This window comes from Epinephelus moara, chromosome 8 (assembly GCF_006386435.1).
Source record: "Epinephelus moara isolate mb chromosome 8, YSFRI_EMoa_1.0, whole genome shotgun sequence".
In the NCBI taxonomy this organism is placed as follows: domain Eukaryota; kingdom Metazoa; phylum Chordata; class Actinopteri; order Perciformes; family Serranidae; genus Epinephelus; species Epinephelus moara.
The window spans coordinates 41,151,076-41,167,363 of record NC_065513.1 but is presented as its reverse complement, the minus strand read 5'-3'; the positions used below and the strand labels follow the sequence as shown (position 1 = coordinate 41,167,363).

General features: G+C 41.5%; 1 protein-coding gene across 1 annotated transcript in view; it reads left to right on the top strand.

Annotated features, from left to right (window-relative positions):
- Positions 1-16,288, top strand: part of fras1 (Fraser extracellular matrix complex subunit 1) — a 399,990-nt gene that overhangs the window by 331,649 nt on the left and 52,053 nt on the right. The window contains exons 35-40 of the mRNA XM_050050884.1: positions 1,909-2,040; positions 2,324-2,452; positions 4,640-4,887; positions 5,650-5,801; positions 7,395-7,557; positions 12,618-12,750. Of these exons, the coding sequence (XP_049906841.1) occupies positions 1,909-2,040; positions 2,324-2,452; positions 4,640-4,887; positions 5,650-5,801; positions 7,395-7,557; positions 12,618-12,750 (957 nt within the window). The remainder of the gene's footprint in view (positions 1-1,908; positions 2,041-2,323; positions 2,453-4,639; positions 4,888-5,649; positions 5,802-7,394; positions 7,558-12,617; positions 12,751-16,288) is intronic.

Genomic DNA, 16,288 nt, shown 5'->3' with positions numbered 1-16,288 from the left:
GTTGCTCGCCACTGGGTTGGATGGGTGTTTCAGTAGGAACTCGACACCGCAGCGTTTGCCACTGGCTACAAATGACATCACCAGCGTAAAATGTCGCTGGCCATACCTGGGATATTTTGGCCTCATTTTTGTACAGTGGGGATAAATGGAGATGTGTTGTCCATCTTTATATACAGTCTATGGATTAGACCGAGTCTCCTCTGTTTACCTCACGTGTCATAAAGTGCCACTGCACTCTGCCTCAATCCTCAACAGAAGCTGGGAAATTAGTGTTTACGGGTGTTCAGAGAAGTCACCAAAGTGCTTTTCGCTTTAGTGTAGGCCTTGAGGCACACACACACACACACACACACACACACACACACACACACACACACACACGTGTGGTAGTCTCTGATGCTTTTATCCTCCATCCATCCTGCTTCACTTCTGTCGTTAAGAGGAAACTAAAGATGGCTTTTGTTTGCAGCCAGTAGAAAGTGCAACAACAGTCAATTACTCATTGCTCAGTTACCCGAGTCCTTCTGAGGTACTTGTACTTAACTTGAGTATTTACAGTTTGTGTAAGGTTATATTTCAACTCCACATCTCAGAGGGGAATGTTGTACTGAAATAATCTGTCAGCTGATTGGCTGACCATTTAAATTATTAAGTAAAGTCAGTCCTTAAGAAAAGATGCCAAACATTCTCTAGTTTCTTAAATGAAAGAATTTGCTGCTTCTCCTTGCTATCACATTAAAATGTCTTATTTTTTAGTATTGGCCTGCTGGTCCACTTTGAGCTCTGGGAAATGTAATGGACAGAACAAAAAGACATGAACGTGCAAATAGGCAGACAGAAAGAAAGAAATGAAAAGCATAACATGTTAGTTTTCTTACATTTCGTGGACCAAACTATTAACTGATTCTTAAAAAAGCAAGTGAAAGATTAAGTGACATTAATGCAAAACTCATTAGCTGCAGCCCCACTACACAAATGGCCACTGATGGTTACTGTGCAGATCAAAATTTTGCCTATACATCCTGTGCAGTGTTTATTTATGCAGAGTTAAACTAGTTAACTCTACATACGTTTGAGCAACCTGAAATCCCACTGTGCCAGCGTTAGCTCAGGGCTTCGAAATGATGCTTTAAACCTTAATTTTTCTTGCTGTCCACAACCTTTTGACTTTGTCTCTCATAACTTTTGGTAATTTTTCTATAATAAGCATCACAGTGAAAATCCACATTTCGCTGTTAAGACACACTTCTGTTAATATTTATTCAAAAAGAAAAGAAAATATTTTTAAACTCGTTAATTTCCTTTTCTGAACCAAACTTTTTAATTTTTCACCACAAGAAATCAGGACAATGCACAAACGTTTGAAAAATGAGCTAATAAATCACATCTTTCTATATGTGATAATTGGCTTATTGTAATGTCTTGGTTAGTTGTTCTTTTTTATGTTATTTTGTTTTGTTTGTCTGGTTTTGTTTTGTTTTTTAGATCATGTGTAGAAGGGACAAGTGGAGCCACTAAAGCAGAAAAGCATTTAATGAGTGAAACGAGTTTCCACCTGAATCCCTGATAAATTGTTTCAGCAGTTTGCTTAATTGATTCATGGAGATATTTTAATCACAGCTTCTGCAATTGTATTTTTTGTTATTTCTCTTATTAACAATCTTGTGTTAAGCGAGTGGTCTCAAGGAAGCTGATTAGGTTTTTCCCCCACTTTTATCCTTATAAATATTCGTTAGTCAAGGAGCTGGGGAGATAATTAGCATCAGAGGTGTGTGTGTGTGTGTGTGTTTTAGTAAGTCTTTGCTTATCTGATTAATTCCCTTATTTTTCTTTGTGTGCGTGTGTGTGTGTTTCTCTGTTTTGTGTGTTCGCTCTCATTGTTTCCTTTGTCCTGTATCTGTGTTTCAGTGTCAGACGGTGAACACACCACTCCTGAGCTGGACTTTGCCGTCCTGCTGCTGTCGAACCATCAGCAGCCGCCGGTGTTTCAGGTTCTGGACCCGCTGCTGGAGGTCAGCCTGGGAGGACAGGCCACCATAGGTAAGAAAAACACACACACAAATACACATTTCCGAGAAGACAGCCTTGTGGTGAAGAGGTCCAGTAAGTGATGAAGTGGTCTGTGTGAGGTAATGAGCTCTGAAGTACGACCCTGGTGAGCAACAATACTGAAGAAAGAGCCGTGTGTGTGTGTGTGTGTGTGTGTGTGTGTGTGTGTTTACAGTCTGGTACAGACAGTTAATTTTCTCCTTCTCTTGCTTCATCTCTCTTAACACTTCTTTCCTCTTGCTTTGTGTGTGTGTGTGTGTGTGTGTGTGTGTAGGCGGTCAGCAGCTGGCAGTGAGCGACGCTGACACAGCTCCAGATGAGCTGGAGTTTGAGCTGGTGGAGGCTCCCGTCCACGGAGAGCTGATTAAGACCGACGGAAACACACACACCAGCATGACCAATGGTGAGATGATAGACACATACAGACAAATGGAAAGTTGGTAATGTCACAGCTACTGACTGACCACGTAACAAGTAGGCAAATGTCAGGAATCTGCTGTCACTATTTCCTCCAGCTGTTCTGGTAGATTTTGACCATTTAAGGATGTTAAAGGTTTATGATTCTGTTTGTTTTAGAAAACACAAAACCTTTAATTACTACTAGCTCCGTGTGATGCAAATAAACATGCTGTACGAGTGGCAACATTCACAGATTATTGTGGTACTCATAAAACAACAAACAGATTGGTATGTTTATATGTATCTACATCCTCTTGCTGCTCTCTCCTCCACTGTCTGAACTTCATTCAGCAATGTCAGACAAGGATGCTCATCTACATCTTCCTCTTTTTAAAACCTGCCCACTTACACATTGTTAATAGCGCAATATTTCCTCAACGATCTATTTTTTCACATCATTCATTTATAGCTCGTTTAGTGGAGGTCCACTGAATAGATGAAGCAGCGTAGCAGAGCTCATCACATCTTCTTAAATCTGCAAATAATTCAAAATGCAATTGCATATCAACAGCACACGCCCACATCATGATGTTATATAGGTCAACGTATTTTTATTACTGAAGATATAATACTCATAGTTGGAGTTTAACTAAGGTGTGCAAAATGACAGCAAGCAGCTTGGAAGGCTCAGATTTATGGAAGATTCTTTTGGGCCTCTAAACATCGGTTACTCTCAGGGTTTTGTCCTTATTCACGCATAAAACTTGTACTTATTTTGTAGTTATGAAGTTGTCCATCGCTATAAAATCTTGACTCACAGACTGATGAACACACTCAGTAGTTCTCAAAAATCTTAGCAGTAACATGGAAAACTTAGTAGTTACACAAAAAATGTAATCGTCACACAGACAAATTGGAAGACATACAGAAAACTTAGTAGTCACACAGAAAAGTCAGTAGTCACACTCGAAACTCAGTAGTCACACAGAATATTTAGTAGTCACTCAGAAAATTCAGTAGCCACACAGAAAACTTAGTAGTCACTCAGAAAATTCAGTAGTCACTCAGAATATTTAGTAGTCGCTCAGAAAACTCAGTAGTCACACTAAAAACTTAGTAGTCACTCAGAATATTTAGTAGTCGCTCAGAAAACTCAGTAGTCACACAGAATATTTAGTAGTCGCTCAGAAAACTCAGTAGTCACACTAAAAACTTCGTAGTCACTCAGAACATTCAGTAGTCACACTCGAAACTCAGTAGTCACTCAGAAAACTCAGTAGTCACACTAAAAACTTAGTAGTCACTCAGAAAATTCAGTAGTCACACTCGAAACTCAGTAGTCACTCAGAATATTTAGTAGTCACTCAGAAAACTCAGTAGTCACACTCGAAACTCAGTAGTCACTCAGAATATTTAGTAGTCACTCAGAAAATTCAGTAGTCACACAGAAAACTTAGTAGTCACTCAGAAAATTCAGTAGTCACATAGAAAACTTAGTAGTCACTCAGAAAATTCAGTAGTCACACTCGAAACTCAGTAGTCACACAGAATATTTAGTAGTCACTCAGAAAATTCAGTAGTCACACAGAAAACTTAGTAGTCACTCAGAAAATTCAGTAGTCACATAGAAAACTTAGTAGTCACTCAGAAAATTCAGTAGTCACACTCGAAACGTAGTCACTCAGAAAATTCAGTAGTCACACTCGAAACTCAGTAGTCACACAGAATATTTAGTAGTCGCTCAGAAAACTCAGTAGTCACACAGAAAACTTAGTAGTCACTCAGAAAATTCAGTAGTCACACTCGAAACTCAGTAGTCACACAGAATATTTAGTAGTCATTCAGAAAATTCAGTAGTCACACAGAAAACTTAGTAGTCACACTAAAAACTTAGTAGTCACTCAGAAAAGTCTGTAGTTACACAGAAAACTTAGTTGTCACACTTGAAACTCAGCAGTCACACAGAAAATTTAGTAATCACACAGAAAACTTAGTAGTCACTCAGAAAAGTCTGTAGTTACACAGAAAACTTAGTTGTCACACTTGAAACTCAGCAGTCACACAGAAAATTTAGTAATCACACAGAAAACTTAGTAGTTATGCAGAATAACAAACAGGGAATCTAGCCAACAGTCAAACTGGAGACACACAAGCACACACACCTCAGCTCACACCTTCTCCATTCCTTCAGGTGACACCTTCACCTTCAGCGACATCACACGCAACGTTCTGCTCTACCGACACGCTGGCCTCAACACCCAGGACGACGGCATCACCTTCTCCGTTAGCGACGGCATCTCCATGGCGACCACAGTGGTGCAGGTGGCAGTGCTGGGCGCCGGGGGCGACGGGCCGCAACAGGACCCGGCAGCCACTCTGTCACTGGAAGTGGGCGAGAAGAGCAGCACCGTGATCAGGCGCTCGCACCTGGCTTACACTGTGAGTGAACAGAAATCGATGACAGCTATAAATGTATATGTATAGAGTTTAGTTTATAGAGAGAGTATAGAGTAGTCTTTACATTTCTTTTCATAGAAAGTTACAACAGTATGTCAGGTTTTATTTTGGAGAAAATGCTAGTGAATGCAAGATTAGCATTAGACAGCACTGAAAGTCTTTGACAAAGAAAAATATAAGTATGTGTCCTAAATATATCAGATTATATGTAATTGCTTTCAGAATGTTTTTCCATAATATTAAAAAAAACAACAACACATTTCTCATTTTATATATAATATATGTCACTTTCTTTTAGCAGGAAGCAAAGCAAAGCCTGTGTGTGTGCTTAGCACTCTGAAATGTAAAATATATACCATTTAACTACATTATACCTTATATATTGCTTAACCTGGAGCATCTGCAAATGCGTTTTACATTACATTTACACAGTATAATATTAACATATAAATCAGGCAGTGAGCTGTTATTGGCAATTAGTGTTTTCCTTCTCCATTAAAATTTCAAACCCTGAAAAAGAGGCAGCTGTTATTTAAAGGTTTGTCTTGTTTACTGTCCAGGTGTAGACTGTTGTTCTTATCTAACGTATTTGTTAGTATTTGTTGTTTCTCCGTTAGAAGATAAATTTGGGATCACAGTAAAAAGTTTTAAGGCTGTAGAACTTGTGTTCCTCAACATGTGCGGCAAAGGCAGAATAATATTCGACACATCAGTACCACAGTGACAGTGTTTTGTCTCTCGCAGGACGACACGTCCCCAGACGACCAGATTCAGATCCAGTTGGTGTCGGTGCCAATGTACGGCATCCTGACCCGGAGCCAGTCCCAGCAGGAGCACCAGGAGCTGAGGGAGTACTCCTCCTTCTCCATGGAGGACATCAACAAGCACAGGATCAGGTAGGAGGGACAACAGACAGTCCGTTGGTACATTGACGATGCAGAATGAATTCATACAAACCTGAAAAGTGCTTCATATCAAAACCAAATATGACCCCAGGAACATTTTCTGATTTCCACCAATGTCAGCCTGATGTTTTGCTCTATTTTGGCTTTAATTGATACTCGGCTCTTGGTAAATTTTCCTCTTTTTTAGTTGACGAGAAATAATTCTGATGTGATCTGGAAATATTTCACTCAGCTTCAAAGGCGAGAGTCTCTAAAAACTTGCAATGAAAAGCGCCCAAAAGAATATCCTTGGTTTCAGTGCAGGGTTTTAGTTTCCCATGATGGTTTAAATGCTACTTCAGAGGCTTGTAAAAGCAGAATATCTGCATAAAACCTGAAGCTATTAACCAAAAATGACTTTCAAAAACCCTCAGTCGTTTCCAGAAGCAGTCGTTGTATAAGCAATAAAGGTTCATGAGGGTCCATGGGAGAGAGGAGAGTGAATTAGCACCTTTTTTAGTCCTTCAATAAGAAAAAAAAATGCTCAGAGTTCTGTTAACAGCTCCCTCATGATGACAACTTTTCAGCAACCATGAATGTGGTTCCCAGTTTGTTTTGGGACTTTATTATCACCCTGACCTGCAGACATATTGACTTTTAAAAAGTCAAGAGGAGTGTAGAATCCTTCAACAAAATATAAAACATGGAAACCACTTAGATTAAAGTGAAGAGCAGAAAAGAGTGATATGTTTTTGACAAGATGTGTGGGCCTCTAATAAAGAGGCTCTTTTAAAGGAAAAAGTCTGGTGTTGGATCCTCTCTGTAAGAGAGAAAAAAGGGCTTCGATGGTTCTTCTGGCTGCAGTCGTAGTTGTGATCAATTTCTCTGATTGCAGCCTGAGTCGGTGGGGATCGTTTCCCCCTCAGCATCACAGCAGAGGAGGAAGTTGTAATAGCTCGCTGAGACATTTTGTTTTCCTTCAATCTAACGTTTCTCCTTACGAGACAAGAGCTTTAGAAATATTACCGAAACCCAGTAAGAAAACAAATGAATTAGCAGGGATTCATTTAGTACCCTTCCTCCACATTACATTCAGTGACTCAGCCTGTTGGCATAAGCAACGCCAATTAGCATCACTCTGATATTACCTGCAAGAGGTACTGAGGCCCCACATGAGGAGCGCTAAGATGAAATATAAATATTCACATGCTAACTGCTTCATTTCCATAATGCAGGCCCTGATTAGCTTTAGCGCAGGACGATCCTCAGGGGGCAATCTTCAAATCGCCTGTATTAGTTTTGTCTCTGCGGTGCTGGCTCGTACAAACAAGAGCCGGGAATTGTTTTATGAGAATTAAATGGGATTAGAGGAGAGTATGCTGGTATGGATTTCAATTTTATTTGAGCTTCGCAGAGATTAGCAGCTGCATCACTTTGGGAGGGCTAATGCAAAGCTTTCCCAAGTCCTCTTATCAGGCCAGGATTAGACACATAAACAGATATTTATATATTCATTAACACACAGTTATTGTATCAAACAAATTAGTTATTAAACAACATGCAATTAATGTCAATGATTCTGTTATCAAACCTCTTCATCACCAGGTACATCACTTCCTTAGAGACGGGCAGCCAGCCGGTCACAGACATCTTCCACTTTGTTGTGTATGACGGAGACAACAATCGCCTTGACAACCAGATGTGCACCATCACCATCACCTCCACGCCCAGACAGCCGCCGGTGGTCACAGTCCGCAGCGGCATCAAGGTAGTCACACACTTATATACAGTGTACACACACATGAGCAGAACAAAGCTACACTCACACACACACAGGCCCAATTCTAAAATGATCCTAATATATAAAAGATTACAATTTTATGGATGATACAGTACACAAACAGTCTTGTACACACAAACTGCACACTGTTATTTCCTCTCCATTACCCTGCCTGCTCATAAGAGACTGAAATCCTCAAACACTCTTTAGAGGGTTTTTTTTTTTTAAAGCAGCTGCAGGATTCAGAAACAGTCATTAACGAGACAAATGAAGCAGAGGAAACCATCGCACACTGTCACACACTGTCCCTCAGAAAGCCTCAGACCAACCCTGCTACTGAGAGTGGTGAAATGTTATTCAAGAGCTATACTTAAGTACAAATTTGTGGCCCTAATACTTGAGCCTTTTCATGTCACTTTCTACTTCTACTCTACATTTCAGAGGTGAATATTGTACTTTTTGCTCCACTATATTTATCTGACAGCTTTAGGTACTTTACAAATTAATATTTTTGCACACAAAACATACAAAGAGCTCATAAAATATGATATTTCGCACTAAATTAAACTACCCAACAGTTTATACCAGTGCAGAGGAAATGGTTAGTTGATTAATCAATTAGTTGTTTGACACAAAATTTTTATTTAAGTCATTTTTCATGTAAAATATTTCATGACTCCGGCTTCTTAAATGCAAAGATTTGCCACTTTTCCTTTTAATAATAGTAATAATTGAAATTTATAAGTTATATTATTGTGGTTTACAGTCTTAGTTGAACAAAACAAATATTGTGAAGGTGTCACTTCGGGCTCTGCGTCAATGTCACACCAATTCTGTCACAGAGGATATTTTTATGCGTTGAGTACTTTCATATATAATGTTTTAAAGTTTATTTTAAGTACAAACTTTTCCTTTTTTTTTTACAATCTGGTGGTGATAAGTAAATGGTCCAAATACACTGCTCAAAAAAATTAAGGGAACACTTAAATCACACATCAGATCTTGATGAACGAATTATTCAAGTTAAAAATCTTTACTAAAGTACATTGTATAATTTGTTGAGAACAAAATGACGTAACAGCAGTCAATGGAATCCAAAATCATCAGCCCACTGAGAGCTGAAATTTGAAGTAAAAAAATTGAAATCACAGGCTGATCCAACTTGTGTGAATTTTTTTATGTGTGTGTTTTTTATGTGACTCAGTAGTGTGTACGGCCTCCCCGTGTCTGTACGCATACCCGACAACATCTGGCCATGCTCCTGATGAGTTGGCGGATGGTGTCCTGGGGGTCTCCTCCCAATGCCCCGCTGGTGGACCTAGCAATTCTGGTGTTCTCTGGTGAATGCCAGTCGAGCTGCACGGTGCTGGGCTGTGAGCACAAGTCCCACTAGAGGACGTGGGGCCCTCATGCCACCCTCATGGAGTCTGTTTCTGACAGTGTGGTCAGAAACATGCACACCAGTAGCCTGCTGGAGGTCATGTTGTAGGGCTCTGGCAGTGCTCCTCCTGTTCCTCCTCACACAAAAGAACAGATACAGGTCCTGCTGCTGGGTTGATGCCCTTCTACGGCCCTGTCCAGCTGATTGCGACCAGATGTTTCATCCTGGAGGAGCTGGACTACCTGTGCAGCCTGATTGGGCTGCAGGTACCGCCTCATACTACCAGTAGTGACAAGGACACTAGCAGAAGACCAAACTAGAGAAGAATCAGTCAGGAAGGATAAGGAGAGAGCAACTGTCTGTAAAACCTCCCTTTTTGGGGGTTGTCTTGCTTTTGCCTCTCCATTGCACCTGTTGTCACTTTGATTTGCACCAAAGCAGCTGAAACTGATTCACAATCACTTGTGCTTCCTAAATGGACACATTGATATCCCTGAAGTTTAACTGACATGATGTTAAACTGTGAAGATGAGCAGTGTAGTTCCTCCAATATCTCTGTGCTTAAGGGTTTGCATTCTCTCTTTTTTATCAGGGAGAGAGCATCTTAAAAAAGTGATCACAGAAAAGCATCCTCATAGTCTAAGATGGACTGTCTGTTTGATACATCACACAACTGTTACTCTTCTCAGCTAAATACTGGGACTCCCCTCTCCCTCTCGCTCATCAAATATCCATCAGATGCTTCAGTTAACTACTCCCACTAACTTATCTCTCCTCCATCATCGCCTTCTTTTCTTTGGGCAGTGAAATATGTCTTGGAGGGAGCACAAGAACACACTCTGAGAGAGCTGTGTAGGGCACATGGTGGAGGAGGATAAAGATGATGTCAGAACTAATGAGGGTTACACTGGTTCACACTGCAGAGCCTCCCTCAGGGATGAATACTGTATTAGCACTGCAGAACCGCCCCTCCTGGGAGATATAAAGTAAATTCTCTACTTTAAAATATCTGCTTTAGTTAGCTGGGAGGCTTTTCTTTTATGTAAGAACAATCTCACAACAAGAGCACAAAGTGGAACTTCTCCAGTGGTTACAATATTATTTGTTTTGTGACACTGAAAGGAACATTATATAGGTGGAAGCAACTCCCAGAGAACAAACATCTAGCAGCACTTAATCATTTGCCAACTTTCTTGGCCTCTCTAACTTCCTCTTAGGATTCAGAATGAAGTCTCAAAATTGTATGTTTTATCATTTTTGTATAGCCAAAACGACCTCCTCTCAGAAGGTTGCGTGTTCAAATCAAATCAGGGTCACCAGGGCACCATGGTTATGCAGTGGTTAGCATTGTCGCCTCACAGCAAGAGGGTTCATGGGGTGAAGGGTTCAAACCCCAGGGTGGGGGAACCCTTCTGTGCAGAGTCTCCATGTTCTCCCTGTGTCAGCGTGGGTTTCCTCCAGGTGCTCCAGCTTCCTCCCACAGTCCAAAGACATGCAGGTTAATTGGTGACTCTAAATTGTCCGTAGGTGTGAATGTGAGTGTGAATGGTTGTCTGTCTCTATGTGTCAGCCCTGTGATAGTCTGGTGACCTGTCCAGGACCCCTAAAAGGATAAGCCGTTAAGGACATTTCATGAATGAATAAAAAGAAAAGCCAAGATCATGATCAGAACTAACATCTTAGCAGTAAAGTCAGGAGTTGAGATATTCTGATGATTCTGAAATGAATAAATGAACTCTAATCAGATAAAAATCTGGAGTGGAAATAGGAGTTGGTGTTATTGTATGAGATGGGAAGAAATTAGGGATATATACCAATATGTAACAACTTATTTGACCAATGGCCGATCTGTAGTAGAATTAACATCATACTATACATGCATACTCTTATCATGATGGCCCACCAGCATACACACACTCGTAACCGCTTATCCAGTTAGGGGTCATGGAGGCTGGAGCCTATCCCAGCTGACACTGGGTGAGAGGCAGGGTTCACCCTGGGCAGGTCACCAGGCTATCACAGGGCTAACCTGCATGTCTTTGGACTGTGGGAGGAAGCTGGAACACCTGGAGGAAACCCACGCTGACACGAACTCCACACAGAAAGGCTCCCCCAGCCTGGGTTTGAACCAGGAACCCTCTTGCTGTGAGGCGACAATAGGCCCGTTTCCACCACAGGAACTTCGGGATAATTTTACGGGGCCGGGGCCGTTGGTGCGTGTCTCCACCGTAGGAACCACCCCTGAGGGACAGAGTTCCAGAACTTTTACAGTAGTTCAGTCCATAGGGACTTGGGTTGGGAACCGGAGGGTTGCCGGTTCAAGTCCCCGTCCGGACCAAATGCGGAGCGTGGACTGGTGGCTGGAGAGGTGCCAGTTCACCTCCTGGGCACTGCCGGGGTGCCCTTGAGCAAGGCACTGAACCCTCCAACTGCTCGGGGCGCCTGATCATGGCAGTCCCCTCACTCTGACATCTCTCCACTTTGTGCATGTGTAGGTCCTGTTTGTGCATGTGTGTGTATGTGGGACCTGCGTGTTAATGACAACAGAGTGAAAAAATTGAATTTCCCCTCGGGGGGATTAATAAAGTATATAAAATAAAAAATCCGAGTAGGTACTCAGAACCGCCCTGACAAACTCCTGGGTGGGGCTTGGGGTTTACTTGGTGCTGATTGGATATACTCAAGGCGGGATGTGACGTCAACAGAAAGCGACAAAATAGCCGGCATTTTTAAAACTCAGCAGACGAGGAGTCGCATTTTTAAAAGGAGTTGTAAGAAGAAAAGCAAGAAAGAGACACACCAGAAACCCTTCTTACTTCTGCTTCGTACTTCTGCTTCTTCTTCTTTGTTTGTTTCTTTGCCACGTCGCCCCGGTCAAAATGGTCGCAGAACGATTACATCACATCCAGAGCCCGGTAACTTTACAGGAACCTTGCTCCTACTCCGCCCTCTCAGTGGGGACACGGCGGTTGAAAGGGCCGAGCGAGAGGACGTTCCTGTAAAGTTCCTGCCCCCCAAATAGTACCAGGAACTTCTTCAGTGGAAACGGGCCTAATGCTAACCACTGTACCACCGGGCTGAAATACAATGCTTTTCAGGGTATGTAATCATTAATTGTGCAAAATAAGAAAAAGCATGTTGGCCGGTTCTGATCGTTCCTTTGATAGCCGATATCGGCTGACACCAATGACAGATACAGTTCTTGCAAGCAGTCATTGAAACATGTGAGCAAAAATCTTTTAACTGAATCCTGGCTCTGGTTGTGTCTGGGTATTAATTCAGCTGTTGGACCCCTTATTTCATTGCCTATTCTTGTTGTAAACACCTTTAATTTAGTGCAGCCTGGCTGTGCTGCATCTTCTCTGATCACTCCCTAACACTAATTTTGAGCAGAACTAAGTTTGCTGTGTTCCTATTACAGTTAAAACCAGCTAATGTGTAAAAGAAAAAAACATTAAGAGTTGTTGGTTTGGACTCTTTGTTCTGATGAGGTGGGGGAAATAAGAGGCCTAACGTGTTTTCTTACATCCAACAGTCTGGCTATTTAGATTCTCACCTTTACTTTGTTGTGATAAATCAACCCCACACTGTCAACAACATGTCGATGTGACAAATGATCTGCAGAGGAAAAAGACATCAGGACTTATTTTAGTATTTTGTTGTTTAGGTCCAGGAAGGCGGCCGAGTGCAGCTATCTACTAATCACATCATCGTGTCAGACCTGGACACGCCCAGGAAGGACCTGCTGATTTGGCTCGTCAGTCCTCCAAAGTACGGCTTCATCGAAAACACCAACAGAGGTGAGACTTTGTGTTTGTGTCTATCAGCATTGTGAGGTTTAGAGTTTTAGCCCTTCAGAGTATGGACAGTGTTTTCTTTCCTTCTTTATGAGGCTTGTGTAAGGTTTCAAATTAGAACATGAACTAAACATACTGTACACACATGAGCACACGTGACACACTGCTACTTCTGTGTGCATGTACACAGTCACACCTGCATCACCCCGAATAATTTTCACATTTCTATTGATGTCACACTTGTATGCACACAATCCTGCACTGAATTCCCTGCAGTGCCGCTGCCATCTGTCACAGCTTGATTATGTTGTGGGTTAGCACTGCCAGATAGTCGGCTACAGATGGAGCCATTGTTGAAGGCCCAATTCTGACTGCATGCTCGCTCAACCGCCACTGTACTTTTCTTCTGTCCCTCAGAGGAACTGTTTGGAAAAATGAAAGAGGTGACATGAGTTGAAAAGGAACTGATTCCCTCTGGGAACATGTATCATTGTGAGAGCAGACTGGAAATCAGAGATCAAATAAAACACTTGGATGTGGAGAGAAAAGGCAAATAAAACCCACAAGATGCGTATAGTTGAGTAATTAAGTTGAAGATAATAGTGGAGGTAATGGCATATGTAGCTCATCTATCATTTTGATTATTGTTTAGAGTTTAAGGATTCACATATATATGATGGTCACCCATATGGGCTACATGCAGGCTGTACATCTGCACTATTAACCAGTCACGTTTTTAGTATGTGAAGATCTTATCAACAAAATATTGTCTCAAAATGACACAGAAAAGTTCAGAAGATGTTTTTGCATTAAAGGGGCTCTCCCCACAAGTTCACCGAGGGTCAAGGAGGGTCTAACAAAAGATGCTTTTGATTTGCATCATGGGAAATGTAGGATCCATTGCGATTGGGGTTTGACCTTTACTTGAGACTAACATTGTTTTTCCACACTCATGTGCTAGCTTGACTTGACTTGGTTTGACTTGGCACGTCAGCCCAGTGCTGCAGGGATTTGCTTCTGCATTAAAACAGGACTACCCACTTCAAGTTGTGTCTGATGACGGCTTATCTTGAGTGTTGACGTTTAAAAGCAGCGGAATATTTCACAGCTTAAGGTTTCACAGCAGGGCAGGTAAAAGAAGTTTACCTGTTGGAGGTGAGCTGTTTGCAGAGGTGCAGTAAGAGCCTGTTGTCTGCAGCTCTTCATGGACATCTCACTGTGGCTGTTTCTGCTTGTACTCTTCCTCCCTGCTGTGTTATTAGACTTGATTTTATTGAAAAGACGCCGCTAACAATGTTTAGCTAATTCAGTGATAAACACATTTCATGTCTTACAGATTCTTCAAATTAAAAGTTCCCCATTATTTTGTAATGTTAAAGCTTTTATTGTGAAGCAGCAAAATAAGGAAATGATGCGTTTTCATAAGCAGTAATTTAACACAACTCCCATACAACTGAAAGTGAACATGAGATCATTAAATAAAGCAGATATCTAGATTAAAAACAGGACGCAGGAGAAAAACTAAACTCCTACAAAAGTCCTGAAAGATGGACATGCAGAGACTTTAAAAATGCTTTTCTCTCTGGTACCCTGCATAGACAGAAATAAGTTGAGTCACACAACACACACACTTATTTCAGGGGTAGATGGGGGGTTGGCTGGGGTTGGCAAGATATCGCCACTACCTGCTTGGAGGCGGTCAGGCATGCTTTTGCATTGACACCGAAGACAGTCCATCTTGGGATGGCGCAGAGCAGCATGTTTAAACTGACAAAGGAAATGAAAATCGAAACGGCATGGTTTGACTCAGAGGGGCCACAAGTGCTAATGGAAAACCCCATAAAAATCAGTATATCTCAAGCTCTGCTGCTTCATATTTTTTTATCTCTCTCTTGTAAGTCCCCCAACTTTAGAGAAGCATAACACTAAATAACAAAAACAACATAAAACCTTTTCAAAAACATCTTAACTCGAGGTTCTTCGAGGAACTTGCTGGCTTTTCTCTTAAACTTTCAACAGCTTCTCTCAGTGGTCATTTCATCACATGGAACTTCCAGCCAGTCTACATAAGGGAGTCTGACTGATATTATCACCTGAAGGACATTATATACCCAGGTCACGTGATGATTACTAAACCAACTCCATGGCAACTGTGCGAACGCAGCCAATGAAGGCTGTGAAATGCAGTTGAAAGCCTTGGAGGAAGTTAGTAAGTGGATATGAAATTGAAGAGCAACTTAACACCGTGTTTTACCTTGAACATGCACGACTTCAAATAAAAAAGAAAACGCACACACACCACCATTTAGTCTGAAGTTACTCGAACATTTCACAAGGTCAAGAATGAAATTTCATGCACACCATTGAAAAGAAAAACATTGAATGTATTGTTTACTGTTTGCGAGCAACATTTTTACCTTCAGCTGTTAAGCAACAGCAGAAAATAACCACAGATGATATGTGAAGCAGCACGTCTCACTTCTAAGAACGGATGTGAAGGTGTGGTAATTCAAAGTAGGCTCTGCCATGTAACATGCAAGAAGAATGGAGGATGTCATGAAGGGTGCATGGATTGAGTCAGATATTTATATTGTCTGCTGCAGTACATAAACAGCTGGCTCCAGTGTCTCCCTCCATGTCCTTGATGGCTGCTGGAGCAGAGGGACGGTCGTTGGTATTCAGTCCGGTCGGTCGGCAGCGTGAGGTGACTGGATTGCTGCTGTCACCGGGGCACAGGGGAGGCCAGCCGGTGTCACCGTCAATGTGTTGCCCGTTTGCCTCAACAAAATCGACGGGTCTTGTGCTGATGTGCAGATGCACGGAAACACAAAAGGCATTCGTCCACATGTGGATGTTCTGCATTTGCATGACTACATTACAGAACAAAACACAGAGGAGAAAACACACCTAGATACATATCCTTTATTTATATGCAAATCAGCTTCTAGCAAAACATTTACATTTGTGTGGTTAGTGCAGACACAGGCACACATACAGAGACGCATTAAAGACATTCTCTGATATTATGCATTGTAATGTTAATAGCCGGTGCAGGAAAACTTAAACATGTATACACATATAACTGCATATTTATATTGTAAAATAAAAGTCAGACTGAGTTTAGCGGTTTAGTCTGTCCATCAGACAGCCCATTACTTAAGTCCAGAGTGAGACATCTTGATACCAACAGACTAGATTTCCTGTAGATTTCCTGTGGATATTCATAGTCCCCATGGGATGAGTCAGTTTAAAATTTGAAGTTTGTCTAACATATTGTAACGGACAGTGTGATGTGATGTTGACTGTATGGATTCTGTCACTGTTAGGAATACGTGATGTTGACTGTATGGATTCTGTCACTGTTAGGAATACCTATGGCAATCCTCAATGCCTATGTGTAGTTTCACATAGATTGACCACGTCAGTGAGTAGAAAAACGTGGGACAGACAGAATGACTGACTGACAGAATGACACACTGACAGTTTCCGTGATTATGTACAGCATACCATACCATGACTTAGTCGCACCAAACATTAGAAA